Source organism: Sebastes fasciatus, chromosome 6 (genome assembly GCF_043250625.1).
Source record: "Sebastes fasciatus isolate fSebFas1 chromosome 6, fSebFas1.pri, whole genome shotgun sequence".
NCBI lineage: Eukaryota > Metazoa > Chordata > Actinopteri > Perciformes > Sebastidae > Sebastes > Sebastes fasciatus.
This window is the reverse complement of record NC_133800.1, coordinates 14,563,140-14,581,349: the sequence shown is the minus strand read 5'-3', so window position 1 is coordinate 14,581,349 and position 18,210 is coordinate 14,563,140. Positions and strand designations below refer to the sequence as shown.

The window sequence follows — 18,210 nt, the reverse complement described above, 5'->3', positions numbered from 1 at the left end:
AAGCCGATGCACAAACAGGTTAAATCCATCATTTATCACCAGCTGCAGTGTATGCTCAAAACAGACAACTGAGTCACCAGTTCACCCGACCGGGAGAGTTACTGCAGCAGCCATGACGCTGCGTGTATTGTCCCAGTAGATCTCCACCGCATCATTTAGTTTAGCTGCGAGGTTTTCAGCAGTGTGTCTGCCTGGTGTAACGTTACTCTGTCTGCCGGCGTAACGTTAGTGAGTGTCCGACAAACCGTGTGTGTGTGTTTGTACTATGTTTACAGCTGTAGCATTGCTTGTGGCTTCGTGCTCGCCGTTGTCACACACATACGGTTTGTCAGCGCGGCGTACCGTTAGTGAGTGCCCAACAGACCATGTGTGTGTGGCGGTGGTGAGTGTGGGGTTGTCGGTGGCGTTATAGCTTTGAAAATAGCAGTGCAGTGTTTGTACAGTTTATTTGTCGGTGAATAAATGCTACAACTCCTCAGCTCCAGACTCGAGCCAACTTCCTGTATCTGCAACGTCGGCTCAGACTCTCTTAAGGTGGGCTGTTAAGGTGGACCAGCTATTCTCCTTTAAGTAACAAGCCGCTCCTTTTTTTGCTCAGTTTTTAGCTATTTTTTAGTATTTCTTTAAACCAATTAACCGATACCATTAATTGGTTAAAATTCTTAATGTCCGTTAATTAAATTGTTAACATCCCTTGTATCCACAGTATATATTAAGTAATTAACATACAATAGTGATGGGTTGTGAAAAGTGCATTTGTGACCCAAAAGGACACAAAGATCCTTTAGGATCACACTTTCTGCCTGAGTTTAATATGGTGTCATTTGATTATGTAAATCAATCAGGGCCAAAACAAATACACAACGAGTCCTTTGGCTGAAGTTAAATATATCCCAGCCAATTTGAACTGATAACACAGTGAGAAGACGGTAAATTGCATCTGGGACATACGGGTATTGTGTTTCAAAACATGTTGATTATAATTTATTATAGAGTCATTTGTAACTATAATTAGAAGTTTATTTGATTTGGAACTAAACTGCTGAGTGTACAGTTTATGTTCTGAATGTGCCCTACACCCTGAACCTCATTAAAACGTAGCTTCTCGTTTTTCTCTTCTAATCAGTCCAGATGATTCTTCGCGCTGTTCCCGTTTGGGTATCATTCAACAATGCTGGCTGGCCTAAAGAAGAGCGCTCTTGGCTTACACTAAGATATATTTGGCAAATAGCAGAGAGGAATTAAAAAAAAACAGAGACAGATGAGCTTAACACAGTGTTCTTGGCCTCTGAATATCTGTGGGCTACCTTCACAGACCCCTAATGTTCCTGGGATTTGTATTTTCTTTGGCCAAAACAACAGACTAGCAAGAGACAGGCAGAGACAGGTGTGTGTGACTGCAGCTGCATTCTATTGGTATTAGGATATTACCGGTGAATACTAAAGGCCCAGCCAAAGATGATGGCCCATCACTTTTAGATGGTCTTTGGCAAATACTACAGACTAGTGAGAGACAGAGACAGGTGAGCCCAGTTGAGCACTCTTGGCTTTGGAACATCTTTGGCAAATATCAGAGGCGAGTAAGTGACAATGGCAGCTGCGTTGGGTGTCTGTGAGTACAGAGGATTTACAGCTACAGTACAAGTCTCACCAGGTCCAACCCATCAAGCCAATAGTATACATGATATACAGCTATATGCCACATTTTGACTGGTTTTGTTAGCCTTTTTCTATTGAAAGAATGACCAGCAATAACCACCTCATGTAGATTAGCTTGAGTTTAGATGTACAATATATTCTCCTTGGCCTCTTGACATTATCTGCAGTGTTATGGCAGTATTGGTAAAGCCAGGGCCATATATAATAGGGAATATATAAAAATGATGATCCAGCCGAATATTAGACCTCTAAAGTTTGAGTCAGCCTCCAGATCAAACTAATCATATTCCAGGCACAACCCTGTCTCCGACAAAATTACTTTCCCATACAACTAAACTGCATTCTCCATTATGATTCAAGGGAAACATATTTTCTCCCGGATTAAAGTCGCAGTTTTAAACACGTGGTTAACTCTGTAAATTTAAACAAAACAAAACAAAAATGCAACAAACTACTTGTTTAGGTTGAGTAAAACAACACCATGGTTTGGCTTAAAATTACTAAACTGACTTTTAGTTTCACACGAGACAAGAACAGCTGTCTCCTTGGTGGAAGTCCTGTGCTTGTTTGACCTGCCCGTTCTCATTCCCAGGGCGTCAAATACCAACACTTTGACACGGCTGCGAGAGTTTAATACCGCCGCACATGGCACCCTTTAGTGCCCATATGAGAAGCACTGGGCTTCCATTGACTACAATGTAAACCCATCCGCGATAACAGTAAACGCTTAAGAGAAAGTGCGCCAAGAGTGTGGTGACATAGTTTAAAGAGTGAAAAGACACAAGTACTGTATAGGAGATTCCATTACTACCTTACTTAAAGGTGTTATGTGCTCTTATAGCTCTTGGATGAGTGTACCAGTTTACTGCCATCATACTAGAGGCTATCGAGTTAGAGCACAGGTTCTTAATGTTTTAATATCACACTTTCTCTTTCATTCTAGTGAGATCTTTTTTCTGCTTCACACCTCTACGTGCCCCTTCTTAGAAAATTGCCTGCCTTGCTTTGCCCTGAAACACTTCAGCAGGCCAAATGTTTTCCAGTGAAGTTGCATTAACCAGGTATTTTTGTAAAAGCATGGTCTCTCCAGTCTTTTGTTTGCAGGGAATCCAATTATCTCTCTCCTTCAAAGCCAAGCTCGTTCAAACACGCTGTTCTTGTTACACCCGGGTCAGTTCCAAGTAAGCATGCCGTCCATTCTGCTGTTTCTTTTCAAAGTGTAAGCTAAAAACAGGCAATAGATCATTCGATTAAAGTATCGGTTTTGCCTACAAACACATAACTGGCCAATTATGTGACTGACTGAAGGAGAAAATGACATGAACCTCTGTGCTAGAAGTAGCCAGTGGCCAGGCCAATGTATCAGTGTGTGTGCCTGTGTTTGTTGGGCATGTGGCTGTGTACAAGCATCAGCATATTCACGTACAACCCGGGGATCTCGTCGCCTCTATCCAGAGAACAAAATGTCAACAAAATGAAAACGTATACCCCAACCCTAAATAAACTTTCCTCACCCAACCCCTTGGCCGAGCACTCAGAGCCAACTTCCAGACTCAAAATAACTCAAGCAGCTGCCGTGAGACCTGTGTGTGTGTGTGTGTGTGTGTGTGTGTGTGTGTGTGTCTTCATTAGTCACATTAACGTGTACCCCTTGTAAAAAATATCCAGTTCCTCAGTTTTGTTTTGCAGGCAAGTAATGTGTGAATGGGGAATGTGTGCAACATAGAGGGCGCTGAAATGAGCTAAACTTCCTTGCTGAATGATGTGTGTGTTTGTGCATGTGGTGGAGGGTCTGTTCGTGGAGCAAAACAACAACACCAGTGTTGCAATTCAGCTACTGCACAAGCACAAGAGACCTAAAACCTGATTGTGTTTATCCATGACTTATTATGGCCGGTCCTTGTGGCTTTCTGCATGAGTACATAAGACTCCACCATTATAAATGTGACGCCTCCACCACTGAGACTCTCGGTCACAATGACCAGGCTTGTCAAACGCTGCAATTATCCTGTTCGGGGTCCTTTCAACAGGGTGAGATCTGCGCTCTGATAAAAAGAGAAGTGGAACCAATTAACTGAGCACAACAAAACCTTTTTTCTTTCCATGATCACTTGTTTATTCAAATTGTGCATTCATTTGCAGCGCTCTGTGATGTGCCTACGTACTGTATATGCGGGTGAGTGCATCAGGTCAACTGTGCTTCAGTTTGTATCTTTTAACTCCCTCAAACACATCAAGATCTTGAGACTGTGCCATCACTGGTGAAAAACACTCACACACACACATGCGCACAGGCCCATTAAATAGCTTCGAAAAGACTTCACTGTTGGGAATAAAGCATTTAACCAGACACTGGCAGCTGAAGTGCATAACAGTGAAATACAAAGGTGGTTTTGTTGAAGCATGGGATGACTGGTTGAAATGAACAGCTTAATACGTTGGTGCGGCTCTAAAGAGAATAATGACATTGTTGAAGAGGGTAATTGAAGTGTTGAAACTATGTGATTGCGGTAAACTAGAGGGACTGCTTAATGACAAAGCCATCAGCATGGAGGAAACTTCCCTCTGCGTTTGTAATTCCTCAGCAACTTGGAAATGTTAGGCCCCGATCCCTTAAACGTTACTTTAGTTTTAATCTTCCATGTTATCTCCAATGTCAGTTTCTCATCCTCCCTTCTTTGTCCCATTCCTCCTTCCTGCCTACTCTCTCTACTCCCTTCTTCCTTGTAAACCTTCTCTGCCAATCTTTCATTATCTTTTCAAATACACCCCCCTCTGCTTGACCTTATCAGTTTACCCATATCCTCTCTTGTTACTCTAACCTCATCCTGTTCTGCTGACACTTCCCTGACAAACTGCTCCTTATAATTAAGTTATTGAACAAATAATTTGTTTTACCAATTATGTTATGATTGGAAATGTAATCGCCTGTATGTTTTCTTTTAATGGAAGGTAATGCAATACCGCAGGAAATCAGTGGGAGTTGGTTGGGGTGACTGTTGGGAGTAAGACACCAGAGACTGGGGAGTGTTATTAGGTTTATGCACTAAAAGCACGTTGGCTAACGTTAGGAAACGATGGTTAGGTTAAACGTTAATAAAGAGAGTGCCTAAACATAACCGTAAAAAAATGTAATGCTTCAGTTACTAGGAGCAGATAATGTAGAAAATCTAAAAATGTTTCTATTATGTACGTTCGGAACGACTGTACCAACGTAGTCACCGCGACATGGTTTGTTGACTATCCTTTCGAACCCTTGAGTTCGGCATTTCAGCCGTCGCCATCTTGTTTTTTTGCAACCAGAAGTGACACAAGAGGGTGGAGCTAAGCACAACCCAACGATGACTAAGACATTTTTACGTGACCAAAAAGGTTATAATTAACTGTGAAAGGGTTAAAGCTGTAAGACGAAAACACGGACAACTCCCAGACCGGACAATGCCGTGGTAGCAACCTGTCAATCACAAAGTAACCATGCCCTAAAGCATCCCCTGCTTTATGGTCTATTTGACTCTAAATGTGACCATAATTTACTAAATGAACATCATGCTGTATTGAAGAAGACTTGAAACTAGCGATTGAAACCATAAACTCATGTTTACAATGTGTACTGAGGTAATAAATCAAGTGAGAAGTAGGCTCATTTTCTCATAGACTTCTATACAATCGAGGGGTGTCACCCCCTGATGGTCAGAAGAAAGACTGAAAGTATAAGACACTTCTGTATTGTCGTCATTTTTCAGAACCGGAGGTTACAGCCTGGTTTGGAATCAACATTTTGCAATGCAATGGCTTCATTATTTTGTTAAATAAAAGCACATTTACTGTTGCAAGTTAGTAGCACATAAACATTGTCATCCATCTGTTCTTGCCAACCAGCCATTTGATAGTCTATTCGTGTGTGTCCATTGTGTGTGTATGTGTGTGTGTGTGTGTGTGTTATGAACACATGTGCTCCACATGTGTTGATATCTCTCTCAAAGTAAAACAGTTCGTTGTCTACAAGATATTAGTTGTCTTTATTGGTCTCATCAAATGGAATTCAGTTTGACGTTGAAGATAAAAACAGATAAATGATTCACTGACAAAAGAAATTCCCAGAAACTCAACTGCAATTTTTCCACAGCTGTGCGTAAGCAATCGCAGTAAAACTTTATGGGCATCTATGAATCTAAACATGGAGCAGTGCTGTTTTACCGTTCTCGCCATGGTGCCATCGAGCAGTGTGATCCACTGTTTACAGAAACTGCAGATGTCAACCAAATTGATCAGAAGCCATGTCGGCCTTGGAGAATCTATGTCCATCGTTGTTTATGCGTCTCTCTTTCATCTCTTTGCCATGCTGTTAGTCCACTGGTCTCCCTTGACTTCTTTTAGCTTTTTCCATCTTAGCTTATTTCCTGTTTCTGCTTCTTTTGGTATTTAAACCTCACTCCCGTAGCAGGAGATCTGCATACCCACACACACTGACACTGTCTGACAGAAATCTGTGAAGGCTCCGAAGGTCAGGAACCAAAAGTTTGTGTTTTGAGAGCTATTATTAACGTAACAATACAGAGTGCATTCCTAGACAGAAGAAAAACTCAGGCAAAGATTGAAACAACAAACACTTCAGATCAGTAACCAGTCATGTCCCCATTACTATTTATTCCTTTACTGCTATTCCAGTTATGCAGGAAATGTATCTAATTTAATCTGAGATAAACTGTCTTCGTTACAATTTATTGTACAGAGACTGTAAAGTGGCTGATAGACAGTTAACAATTAACTGGATTATTGTATGTGACACTGATGATACCGATCTTTGAAAGCCTACACAACATCTCACTCGGTCACGTTGTGATAAGACTTACAACCACATAATTCAATTTAAACACTGGATTGCCAGACACTTGCTGCTGTTGCCAAATATAGTTCAGCCATATATGCTGAGAAGTAGGAGTGAAACTCCCGCAAATCATGAACAATTTGTCTGTGCACTCTGCATGTGCTATGGTCCTCTTGAAACAAAGAGTGAAGTAAGTGAGACGGAATCTTTTTTAACTCTCAAAGTTAAAAAAAAATCAATAAAAGAGGGATGACAGACGCTGATAAAACAGCCTCTAATGTATGTGAGGTCTGCTTTTCAAGTACAAAACCTGATGTGTTAACAGGAAAATATGTTGATAGGGTGGCTGCCAAAACCTAAATCAAAAATCTGTAAGTTAGAGTTCGTAAAATGAGTCACAGAAAATCAAAAACATCTTTAATCTGCTGCTTATCAAAGTGATTTATTTTTTGTTTTAAATAATGCACAAATCGCTTGTAGCTCATTTGAACTTTGAAACCACTGGTTATACCAGTTAAAACTGGCTGATCTGAGCTGGAACCAGTGGGAAACCTCGAAGTCTGAGAAGTGAAGCCAATGTGGAAGTGCCATAAACTTGCATTCTTTCTAATAGCCAGCAGGGGGCGACTCCTCCGGTTGCAAAAAGAACTCTGATTGATTAGAAGTCAATGAGAAAATGAGCCTACTTCTCACTTGATTTATTACCTCAGTAAACATTGTAAACATGACTTTATGGTCTCAATAGGTAGTTTCAAGTCTTCTTCAATACAGCATGATGTTCATTTAGTAAATTATGGTCCCATTTAGAGTCAAATAGACCATAAAGCAGGGTATGCTTTAGGGCGTGGCTACCTTGTGATTGACAGGTCGCTATCACGCTGTTGTCTGGTCCGGGAGCTGTCCGCAATTTCGTTATAGAACTTTAACCCTTTCACAGTGTGTTTTCAGTTCATGAAAGTTAATTATAACCTTTTTGGTCCCCTTAAAATGTCTTATTCAGCATTCGGTTGAACTTAGCTCCACCCTCTCGTGTCACTTCTGGTGGCAAAAAAACGAGAAGGCGACGGCCAAAAACCAAGATAGCAACAGCCAAAATGCCGAACTCGAAGCTTAAAAGCATCAGTCCACAAACTAATGGCTGACGTCACAGTGACTACGTCCACTTCTTGGATACAGTCTGTGGCTGGAATAAATGGGACAACAACAACAAACTTGCACTGATGTTATTTTGGCACCTGTTACCTGCAATTTCAGCGCTGCTTGCTTCACTATAATATGTTTTCCACTGTAGAAATATGTCTCACAGACAGCTAAATGAATGTTGGTGAGAGATGATTACTCTGGTTACCACGCTATTTGCATTCATGCATTTATCTGGCTTTACTTCGCAGGTAATAAATCCCGATTCTGTTCCAGTCAGTGGCAGGATAATTTGGCCCTCCTTACATCATGGCAGATGTAAGATCATCCTTAAAAATAATTATAACCTGGACAAATTCAGCTTTGTATTAAGTTCTTCTTGTAGAAGCAACTCTATTTGACAGCTTTTCCCCATCTTGTCCTTGTCCGCACATCTGCTGTCCATCTCTTCTCCCCATCACGTGTTTATTTGGAAAAGGAATAACAACCTGTCTCCTTTTAAAATACACACAGGCAGACGCCACATGCATTGTTAACATTTGTCTTTATCTTCTCGCTGTTATCATCCACTGACCCAGTGACAAACCCAATCACAATGTGCAGGCAGAAAGGAAAAAAATGAAAAGAGAGGCGAACGACGCCTATAAAAACTAACAGAAACGAGAGACGAGATTGGTTCTTTCCATTACGCGTGTAAACCCATAAAAGTCCAGATGTTGAACTAGGCATGACATGCTTTGAATATACAGTATGTCTAACTCACAGTGCCAATGGGTGCCAAGCAACAAACACAAAAAAAACCTTGAAACTTTGATCGTAGGGATTACTGTCAATCTTCTGGACCCTAAATTATCCCAGTAAAGCAGAAGCTGAAGCCAGCTGTCCCAAAAGTGTCTGCCTGGTCACACACAGCCTTAATAATATAATACAGCCACTTAATGAAACAAGCCGTTCCATGTGTTTCCAATGGGGCATGAATCAACCCTTGAAGGGCTGATGTCTGCCACAGACACACAGAGCGATGCAGAACAGATAATCCTTTAACTGGTCCTCCAAACAAGCGCACCCTTACATGAGATTTGTTCAGTTGCACTGGCACTTGGCAGCTCTTTTGGAACCTTAATGAAGTAATTGGAAACAAAAGCCTATGACAGATACAAATCTCGCTCTGGTCGTTACGGCAGTTGAAAAACATTAACAATGGAAAGATTAATGAATGTTGAGAGAGCAGTTTGACAATTTGGGATAAACACATATTGAGAGTTAGATGATGAGATAAGATAAAAGATCCACCTATCAGCACCTCTAAAGCTCATTAAATAATACGTTGTATCACATTTGTTTAACCCTTTAGAATGGACCTCCCACGGGGCTGCCGCGGGAGATCTTTGTTTGCATGATCCTGTTTAAATCGATATAAAATAAAAACCATAATAGCTACAGCATTAATGCTTTTTGCAGTAGAAAGGTAAGGCTTCTGTCTTTTGCGCCATCATGTTGTACGCTCGTGACAAAGTCATTACGTTACCTTACGTGCGGTACAATACAGTATGCTGTGACAACACATAGTGGCACCAGATTATTGCGACAGCGGGAGATCATTGTTAGCATGATCCTGTTTGAATCGATCTAAAATAAAACCATAATAGCTGGAACATTAATTCTTTTTACAGCATAAAGCTAAGGCTTTGGTCTTTCGCCTCATCACATTGTATGTCTGTGATGATGTAACTACGTTACGCTACGTGCCGGATGTAACAAAACTATCAAAATGCCTTTGCACTCAAACTGCTAATGAAAAAGCATCTTTTTTATTCATGTCACAATATCAATACTTTTATCAACTACTACAGATTATTGACTGACATAACATGTCAGCTCAGGTTGTACATATTTTACATATTTGATGATACTCCTAGAAGTGACATCGCAATAAGCAAAAATACCAATGTAGGCACTGGCAGACCAGTTCTATTGCAGAGTTCTAAGTGTTAATCTGTACAAACAGTGAAGTGTAAAAACAACAGATTGTGGTTTTACGGGAGGTTATGTGCTGGACTATTCTTGGCTAGGTGCTTTTTTCTTACCTTTAGACTGAGCCAGGCTATCTGATTCCCCCTGTTTCCAGGCTTTATGCTAAGCTAGGCTAACCCTCAGAAGAGTGGTTTCAATCCTCTGATCTAATCCTTTCCAAGAAAACGAATAAACATATTTCACAAACTGTCGAACTATTCCTTTAAGAGAAGATATACGGTGTGCCAGTCATAATAATAAATCATATGTTTGTCAGGTTTTAGTTATCTGCAGAGTCTTGCAAAGTACCAAGATCATATCAACCTCTTTCATTATATGCCAAATGTTAGTTGAAGCACAGAAATGTTGAATCTATTAGTCGTCTCATCCACATGTTTTAATGCAGCTTTAGGGAGACAAACTATATAAGCAGATGCATGTGTTGTTCCACGACAGTATATAAACCATGAGCCGAACTACACTTGCTCTAATCTGTTTAAAACTAATTATCGTAAAAGTCCAACACAGTATAACACCAAAGCGTATAATAGACTCGCCAGTATCACGTTTTACAAGCAGGAAGCAACAAAACCACTTAGCTAGGTTTGGGAAAAACGCCACGGCTGGGCTTAAAATAAGTACGTAACCTAAATAAAATACATACGGAAACAGCGTATCATAACTATGGAAAACATGTGACAAACGTCACTAAAAAATGTAAAACACCGGTCTCCTGTGTTTTTGGACCCATCCACCTCCCCTCCCAGCCGCCATTAGCGGTCTTTCTCCCCTTTTATTCTATGTCATTACATTGCAGTCAGTACAGACTACATGGCGTGCATGTGACATGCGTAAAGCATGAACAGCGTTCTTATTACATGCTTTTGCATTGCGCATTATTGTGTCAATCAAACGACTGCCGGACCGATTGGTTGTATATCTTCGTTGTCAGCAAAACTTGTTGACCTTCAGCCAAGTGTTATTCTAAGACCTGCTTCAGTCATCATAAAAAAGGGTTTGATTCATGGGTCTCTCTTTCACAGGAACCCACACTGACCTTTACTATAAGCCATGCGGTATTACAGTATGTGTTCTCTGCCACTCAACCAAAAGCATACATCTTTGGTCTGTCATCATTTGGACACAAATTAGAGGACATGCTCAGTTAGCCTCAAATGAGGGGAGGAGTGAAAGAAAGATGAAAAGTCATCGAGGCAGGACAGGATATGAAATCTAGACATGCAGACAAAGATGAAAGAGACACAACAGAAAGAAAAGGAAACTAAGCATTTTATTACTTCAATTAAATCAATTCTGATTTAATGCTTGGCAAAATCGATTAATTTTACCTCTGTATGTACTGTACATTGTAAATCGGCTCCCTCTTTCATGATCTCCAATCCAAAAAGGACAAGTGTAGGAGCCTTGAACATGTGTGTTTAAATGAAAACACATGCATGCCTACAGGTGCTGCCAAAGAACCGGACAATTTAAACCACATGAGACCCAATATAAAGCAACAAAACACACACACACACTGCAACACAACTGCTTGTGATAAATCAGCTCCACTGTACAACAGGATTCCACCAAACAGTGAAGAGTAGGCCTCGGGGAAGAGGAGGTGGTCCACATGTGTGATGCTCTAGCTGTGATTTCAGTTATTCCTCTTTCCTTCAGGGACCGGCAGATCAGGCAGAACTAATGGTGTTGCTGTGTTAGAGCTAAGATTGACTCCTACAACAACAGTGAACATCTGCCTGTACGCGGGATGCCCGGCGTTCAAAGGGGAAGCATGGACTTTAAATCTGATGCAGAGATGGGTTGTTTGGGAGGGTTTGAAAGGGAATGTATGGACCCTTTGTTGTCACAAAGAGGAATGACTTCCCACTCACGTTAACACGTTAAATCATTGGCTTCATTTTGGTTGCATAACTACTACTACACACACACACACACACACACACACACACACACACACACACAGAGAGATACACACAGTGAGTGTGAGGTCATGGCTTACTTCTGCAGGTTGAGGCTGAGGTTGCCGGTGCAGCTCTTGATCTTGTTCTGGGCCTCCAGGTGGTTCATGCCCTCCGTGGCGATGCCGTCAATAGACAGAACCATGTCTCCGATACCGATGCCACCTTTAGCTGCCTTCCCAGCATCCGTCAGCTGCAGACACACAAAAACCACAAACAACTTGAATTATCTACACAACCAAAAAGCATCACAGGGTTGCTCACATTCACTCTGTATTTATCACAGGATTTACGGATCCATTCCATTACAGAAGTATTTGGGCAGAGCTAATGAAAGACCTGGTCCTCTACCACATGATGGTGGTGGGTCTACTGTACGTTCACTGATGCGTGTCTAATAGCAGGAATCAAAGTTACCTTTGTTTCTTCTTTATGATGTGCTGTCATACTGGGCGTACAACTTGTTTAATTTCAAAATGTCTCTTAACCACAGCATGTGTGAGAAGAGAGATCACAGCCTTAATGCAGTCATCCACTACTGTATGTAGACATTTCTTATTAGTAGGTTGTAAAGTGAAAAACTAGACAGAAAAAGATTTTTCTTTTATCAGCATACATGCATTGAAACAGGCAGTTCTCATTCACCATTTGTAGCTATACCTACTAAATTGAATTTACTGCAATTCGTATATATCCCACGAAATCTATTCATATGTAACCCATGTAATCTTGAACTAGGAAGTATAAAGAGAGACAAACGCCACTAAAGGGAGGAGGTCGGATTGGACAAGTGGGTCAAAACACACCAGACTTTTGCCAGGAGACCGCTGTTCATACCCAATGCAAAACCAGAAGTCAACGTAGATTTATATGTCACGGAACTTCCGTACTTAAGTTACGCCACTTCCGTAGTTATTTCAACCCAAACCACCATCTTTGTAGTTTTGTTGCCTAAACCTAACCAAGATGTTTCCTGTGAAGACAGAAGTTTATTTTGAAAAGGCTGGAGCAGATATCGACACGTACGTCACGTGTTGCTGGACATTCGTAGGAAAACGCACGAAAAATGAGGAATTACTTTTCGTTGATTGAAAATGTATCAGAAAGCTAAATGGCCAAAAATGTTTTGTTGAGTGGACAATGAAAATGAAGTTGTATCACAAAGAACGCAGCATTGAGAAGTTGTGGCTAGAGTTCTATTCTAAATATTGCCCTCTGTATGTCTAGACGGTGGCTGGAAGCTGACTGATACTGCAGGACCTTATTTAGAGTTTAGAACCAAATGTCAACAGCAGCACCGTAACTAAGAAGCTGGCGTAATGTCTGCTTCTATAAACAAAAACAAATTAAGCTTATCTTGACACACACTTAAGATCAACTAAAGTGAATCTATTCCCAGTAAAAAAGCAATTAGGTCATTACACTCGTACAAAACACTGTTAAAAAGGTGACAAGTAGCTAATAGGACGATGATACACGGAGCAGACACATACCAGCTTTATTGGCTTTGAGGTAACGGCAAATACAAGCCAGACATCTCTTAGTTTGCACGCATCATTAAATACACATGCCCTCCACTTGTCTTTGGTTTTCAGTGTGTCCCATGACTTTTTGAGGTATGCGTCAAATACCTGCATCTAAACAAAGTTTAATTGCTGCACTTCCACTCTGGGGGAAGCTGGTTAATTTGAACCAGATTCAAGCCACACAAAAGAAGTCATGTTGAACAGCAGGTCTGGCATTGAACACCGATCCTGTTGTTCAACACGGCATCGACATGCACAAACGCTGCACAGTATCAATTCTGTTCCTGACAGAAATGTTAAATACATAATTATAATCCTGCTGGGGGAACAACTGTAACATTTTCCACACCCATGACTTCTGTTGTCGTCCATTTGTGAGCAATGCTGAACAGATTTTGTAAACAAGTGTTGGAGAAGAGTTGCGAGGCAACTAACCACTTAACAAGTGGGTCTGAGTCCATGCCGAAATAAAATTAAATTAGATTTAATATGCAATTATGTGTTCTATATTTATGTTGTGAAGCTCGCCCTGTTTCCTTCTTGGAAGGTTAAAGTATGTGCTATTGAAGTACAATTATACAGGTGAGAGTAATGGTGAGTAATGGTGACACAAATATAATGTTGTCACTGATAGAAAAACAAACAGGAGAATAAGTTTAATTCTGTTTAATTCCTGCATAATTACCATGTAAGGAGACTTTTTGTGTTTGTTTCTGATACTGTTATTTCTGACCAGAAATACTATATTAGTATCTGTTAAAGCTGCAGTCGGGAACTTTGATAAAAAAAAGTTTAAAAACGGTCACTATATCCTGACAGTAGTGCATGAGACAGGTAATTTGCAAAAAAATCATGTTCCTCTGCCTCTTCCTGGTGGTCATAAAAGGCATTGGCAAGTTTCCACCGGGCCCAAAGGAAAACAACCAATCAGAGCCGAGCAGTCTCTACAGCAGCTGTCAATCACTGCTCAGGAAACTCGCGAACTCCGATGAAACGGTCAAACCAGGCAGCATTGATCAAATATGAATCCATATTCTGTTACTGTAATGCCTATTTCTCGCCCCAAATGTTTTCAGAAACATCTTGTAGTGTACTGTTTAGCTGTAAAATGAGAACGTTTGGGACCCGGCCGCCATGTTGAGAACAGTCGAGCCAAAACCAAGCACCACCCACCAGCCGCAACAAACTCTCATTTTTACAGCTAAACGGTACATAAGTAGAGTTCTGCACTTACTCATGGCTCTGTTTTCAGGCTTTAAAAAAATCTGGCCCGTGACGGGAGACTTTGGCCAATCACAGGTCATTTCAGAGAGAGCATTCTTATTGGGCGGCTTTGGCTCAGACGGTAGAGCAGGTCGTCCACCAATCGTAAGGTCGGTGGTTCGATCCCCGGCTGCTCCGGTCACATGTCGATGTGTCCTTGAGCAAGACAATTAACGAAGGCATGGCAGCCTCTGCCAACAGTGTATGAATGTGTGTGTGAATGGGTGAATGCTGACATGAAGTGTAAAGCGCTTTGAGTGGTCGGAAGACTAGAAAAATGTTATATAAATGCAAGTCCATCTACCATTATTGAACGTTCCTATTGGCTGTGCTCCAGTTGGTGGGTGGTGCTTGGTATTTCCTCAACTGGTCTCAACATGGTTGCCGGGGTCACAAACATTCTCATTTTACAGCTAAACAGTACACTACAAGATGTTTCTAAAACTATTTGAGGTGAGAAATAGGCATTTCACAATGTATAATATATTGATTCATATTTGATTAGCACTTCCGAGTTTGACCGTTTGATCGGAGTTTGCGAGTTACGCGAGCAGTGATTGACAGCTGCCCAGTGACTGCTTGGCTCTGTTTGGTTATTCTTGGTGAAATCTTGCAAATGGCATCACGAGGAGGCAGACTTTTTTCAGATCACCTGTCTCATACACTACTGTCAGTATATAGTGACCGTTTTATAAAAATAACTTTTTCATATTTGCTTAAAGTTACCAACTTCAGCTTTAATGGCTTTTTTATTACCGTCTTTACAGTCACCGACAGACAGGGCAATACATTGTGGCAGCATGTGTCATACAAAGCAGAGCCATTCTTATCAGCAGGCTGAGGGAGGACTGTGACAAATTTGGAAATGTGCGTAGGATGTTGCACACAGTATCTCCTGTCTTTTTCCCATGACGCTAAAGCACCATATCGACCTATATAAGACCAATGTGAAGGTATCATTACAAAACATTTTCTTTCATAACAATGACTGATATCACATTCATCTTTGTAACAATTTGGTTTAGTGCGTTTGTTATATTGTTAATAAAATGGGACTTAAATGTTATACATAAGTCCTTAGGGAACAAAAACACAGCTGCAGATTTAATTGTGACCATTCTTGGTCACACAGAAGGTCCAAGTTTGTCCAAAGGGGAGTGAGGTCATTTGTTTCTTTTGACACAGTGAAAAAGGACCACACAGACCACTTCCCTGAACACACACATGCACACACAGACCACTTTTGCGGTTTTACTAGCCATCAGCCATTAAGTGGCTCTTACTCTTACCCACCATACTGTACATCACTTCAAGTGCAGCTATTGAAACTGGAGCTTCTACAAGAAAATCTGTTTCTGCTAAATGAGAAACGACAGTCGAGGATGAGAACGTGTAATGTGGGTTTAGTCGTCTTTGGTGTGTTACATCCCCCTCTGTGTTTCCTCAGCCTCTATCTTTGTCTCTCACACACACACACACACACACACACAAAGACAGACACAGGCAGGGCTAATAAAAGAGCTGCACCCGGATTAGTGTTAAGGCTCTGCGGCCCCCAACCTTTTATAGTCATATTAGCCCAACACATGCAACATCACTCACCACCACACACCACCACTCGCAGCCTCAGAGGGCAGGAAGAAGAGAGTAATGAGGGATCGACTTGATGGTGCTGATTAGAACTGCGTGGATGAAAAGGAAGGAGAAATAACTGCTGAATCTGTGGGCTCTTTCTTCTGTGTGCATTCTGACCCATTTCAAGGGGTGCGTTCACGCTAACCACTCTGGCACTGTTATGGACCAAACGCTCACCACAAAATGTTCAATTACATGTTTTCCCCCAATTAGTGCTCTGTTCCTGCCCCCTACACACACCACCCCTACCTCTCTCTCCAGAAGAAACACTCACCCTAACTTTCTGCATCAAAGTGCATCTATATCAAAGAGGATTTTGAACAAGGGTCCATACAACAGACATAAAAAGCTTTTTAATTTGTGCTGAAAGTATTTAATCTGTATGTCTTCATTCCTAATAAGCCTGAGTGTTCGTGCTGACGGGAAAATCTGTTTCCAAAAGCATACATTTGTTTTCAATCACTATGATTAAAAAGATTTCAGAGCTCAAAGTAGTTTCAATTTTCACATCAAAGCGAGTGCGACAAATCATTGACGAAAATCAGAAACAGAAATCGAAATAATCCGTGTATGCAACGAGCCAAGCACTTGGAGTTTCCCAGGGTATTTGATTTATGGCTCGGTTGCTTTGGCCATGACAGAAAACAGCAGCTTTAACACTACGCACATATCCACTGGAGACGGTAATACAGTACATGTATGTACATTCATACTCTCCGACAGCAGCTGAGCTCGGCTCCAAATGTGGAGGGACGTCCGTTAACACTTGACCATGACTTATATTAATAACCCTCCGATGAGCCAACAATGCAAACATCCCAACAGACAACTGAAACACATGAGAAAAGTGAATTAACTGTTTGAGATTTTTTTTATGTTGTGAATAAGAACAGAATCTTCCCTTCTCAGTCTTGTCAGAATGGGACTTGTTGATCTCACAATGTGAATTTACACCGATGAGAAGAGTGGCTAAATTAGCTTTAGAAGACTGCATTGAAATCCTCGTCAGAAAATGAGTAGACACAAAAAGCCCTCTGTTAAGCTCTAATAAAGATTTTCTACATCAACAATAACTGAAATGGATACGGCATCATTTGGCTGTGCCCTCCAAAACTGTAACAAATCACATAATTCCTGTACGGTCGCTTAAGGGTCTGCTAGATGAAGTTAACCATGTCAACTTTATTTAAGGGTATAACATAAAGTCTGTTTTTCAGGTGGCCAAAAATAAAAATAAATTCTTTATGCGGTTTTAAATAACTGTCACAATTTATAAAAGCTACTTTTACATGCTTTCTTTATAACATATCTGATATTCAACACACACTACCTTTGTTTAAAAGTGCCCTTCCTTATTATACATTCAGGCAAAAGTGGAAGGGTCAATATTCGTGTCAACACACTCAAAAGAATGAAAAAAAAACCCACCTGCAGTGTGTTACAGCCTTCAAAGATGAATTTACCATTTATGCTTCCAACAGCATCACTTTTCAACACGTCCGCTGTCTGATTTAAGTGTTCTGAAAAAGTAAACTGGTTCCAACACACGGCAATAAAGGCTATCTGGAGAGTGCTGAAACATTGTCTGGTTTGAACATACACTGACCAGTTTGAGTGCTTTGAACAATAGCTGCTTTCAGCACGAGGGGTGACAGAGATGACAGGCAGATGGTTAACATCACGCTATGATTAAAACACTGAGAGCGGGAGACACGAAGACCCGGATTGTTCTTTGTAAATCAAACATCCACAAAAGTGGCTTCAATATGCCAGCCTCCAAAAATATTCATTTCACTTAGATCTTTTTGCAGTAGGTTATCTTTTACTGTGATCCTACATTACATTTTTACTGTATATTTGAATCTCATGTAGGAACAGAAAATTGCAATTAGGAAAAATGGTGTAATAGATTATATAAATATTATCAAAAATATTAATGTGCAGGAAAATAGCATGACAGCTTCGGTGCTCTGATCGCTTAGCAACAAAGTAAACAGACAAAAAAGTTATATGAAGAAGCACAGATGGAGTTTGAAGGGTATGAGACAGAGAGGGAGAAACATAGAGGTGAGTGAGATTTATGAAGGAGATACAGAGACAGAAAGACGGAAAAAAAGTTAGAAGAGAGAAAGGGGAAGGTTTAAGAAAGTGCAGGAGACAGAAT

At 40.8% G+C, this 18,210-nt stretch overlaps 1 protein-coding gene across 5 annotated transcripts in view; it reads right to left on the bottom strand.

The window, feature by feature from the left end:
• The window catches only part of pdlim5a (PDZ and LIM domain 5a), a 74,405-nt gene that overhangs the window by 44,110 nt on the left and 12,085 nt on the right, over nt 1-18,210 (bottom strand). For all 5 annotated transcript variants that reach the window (XM_074637820.1, XM_074637821.1, XM_074637817.1 and 2 more), the window contains exon 3: nt 11,664-11,815. In XM_074637820.1, the coding sequence (XP_074493921.1) occupies nt 11,664-11,815 (152 nt within the window). The remainder of the gene's footprint in view (nt 1-11,663; nt 11,816-18,210) is intronic.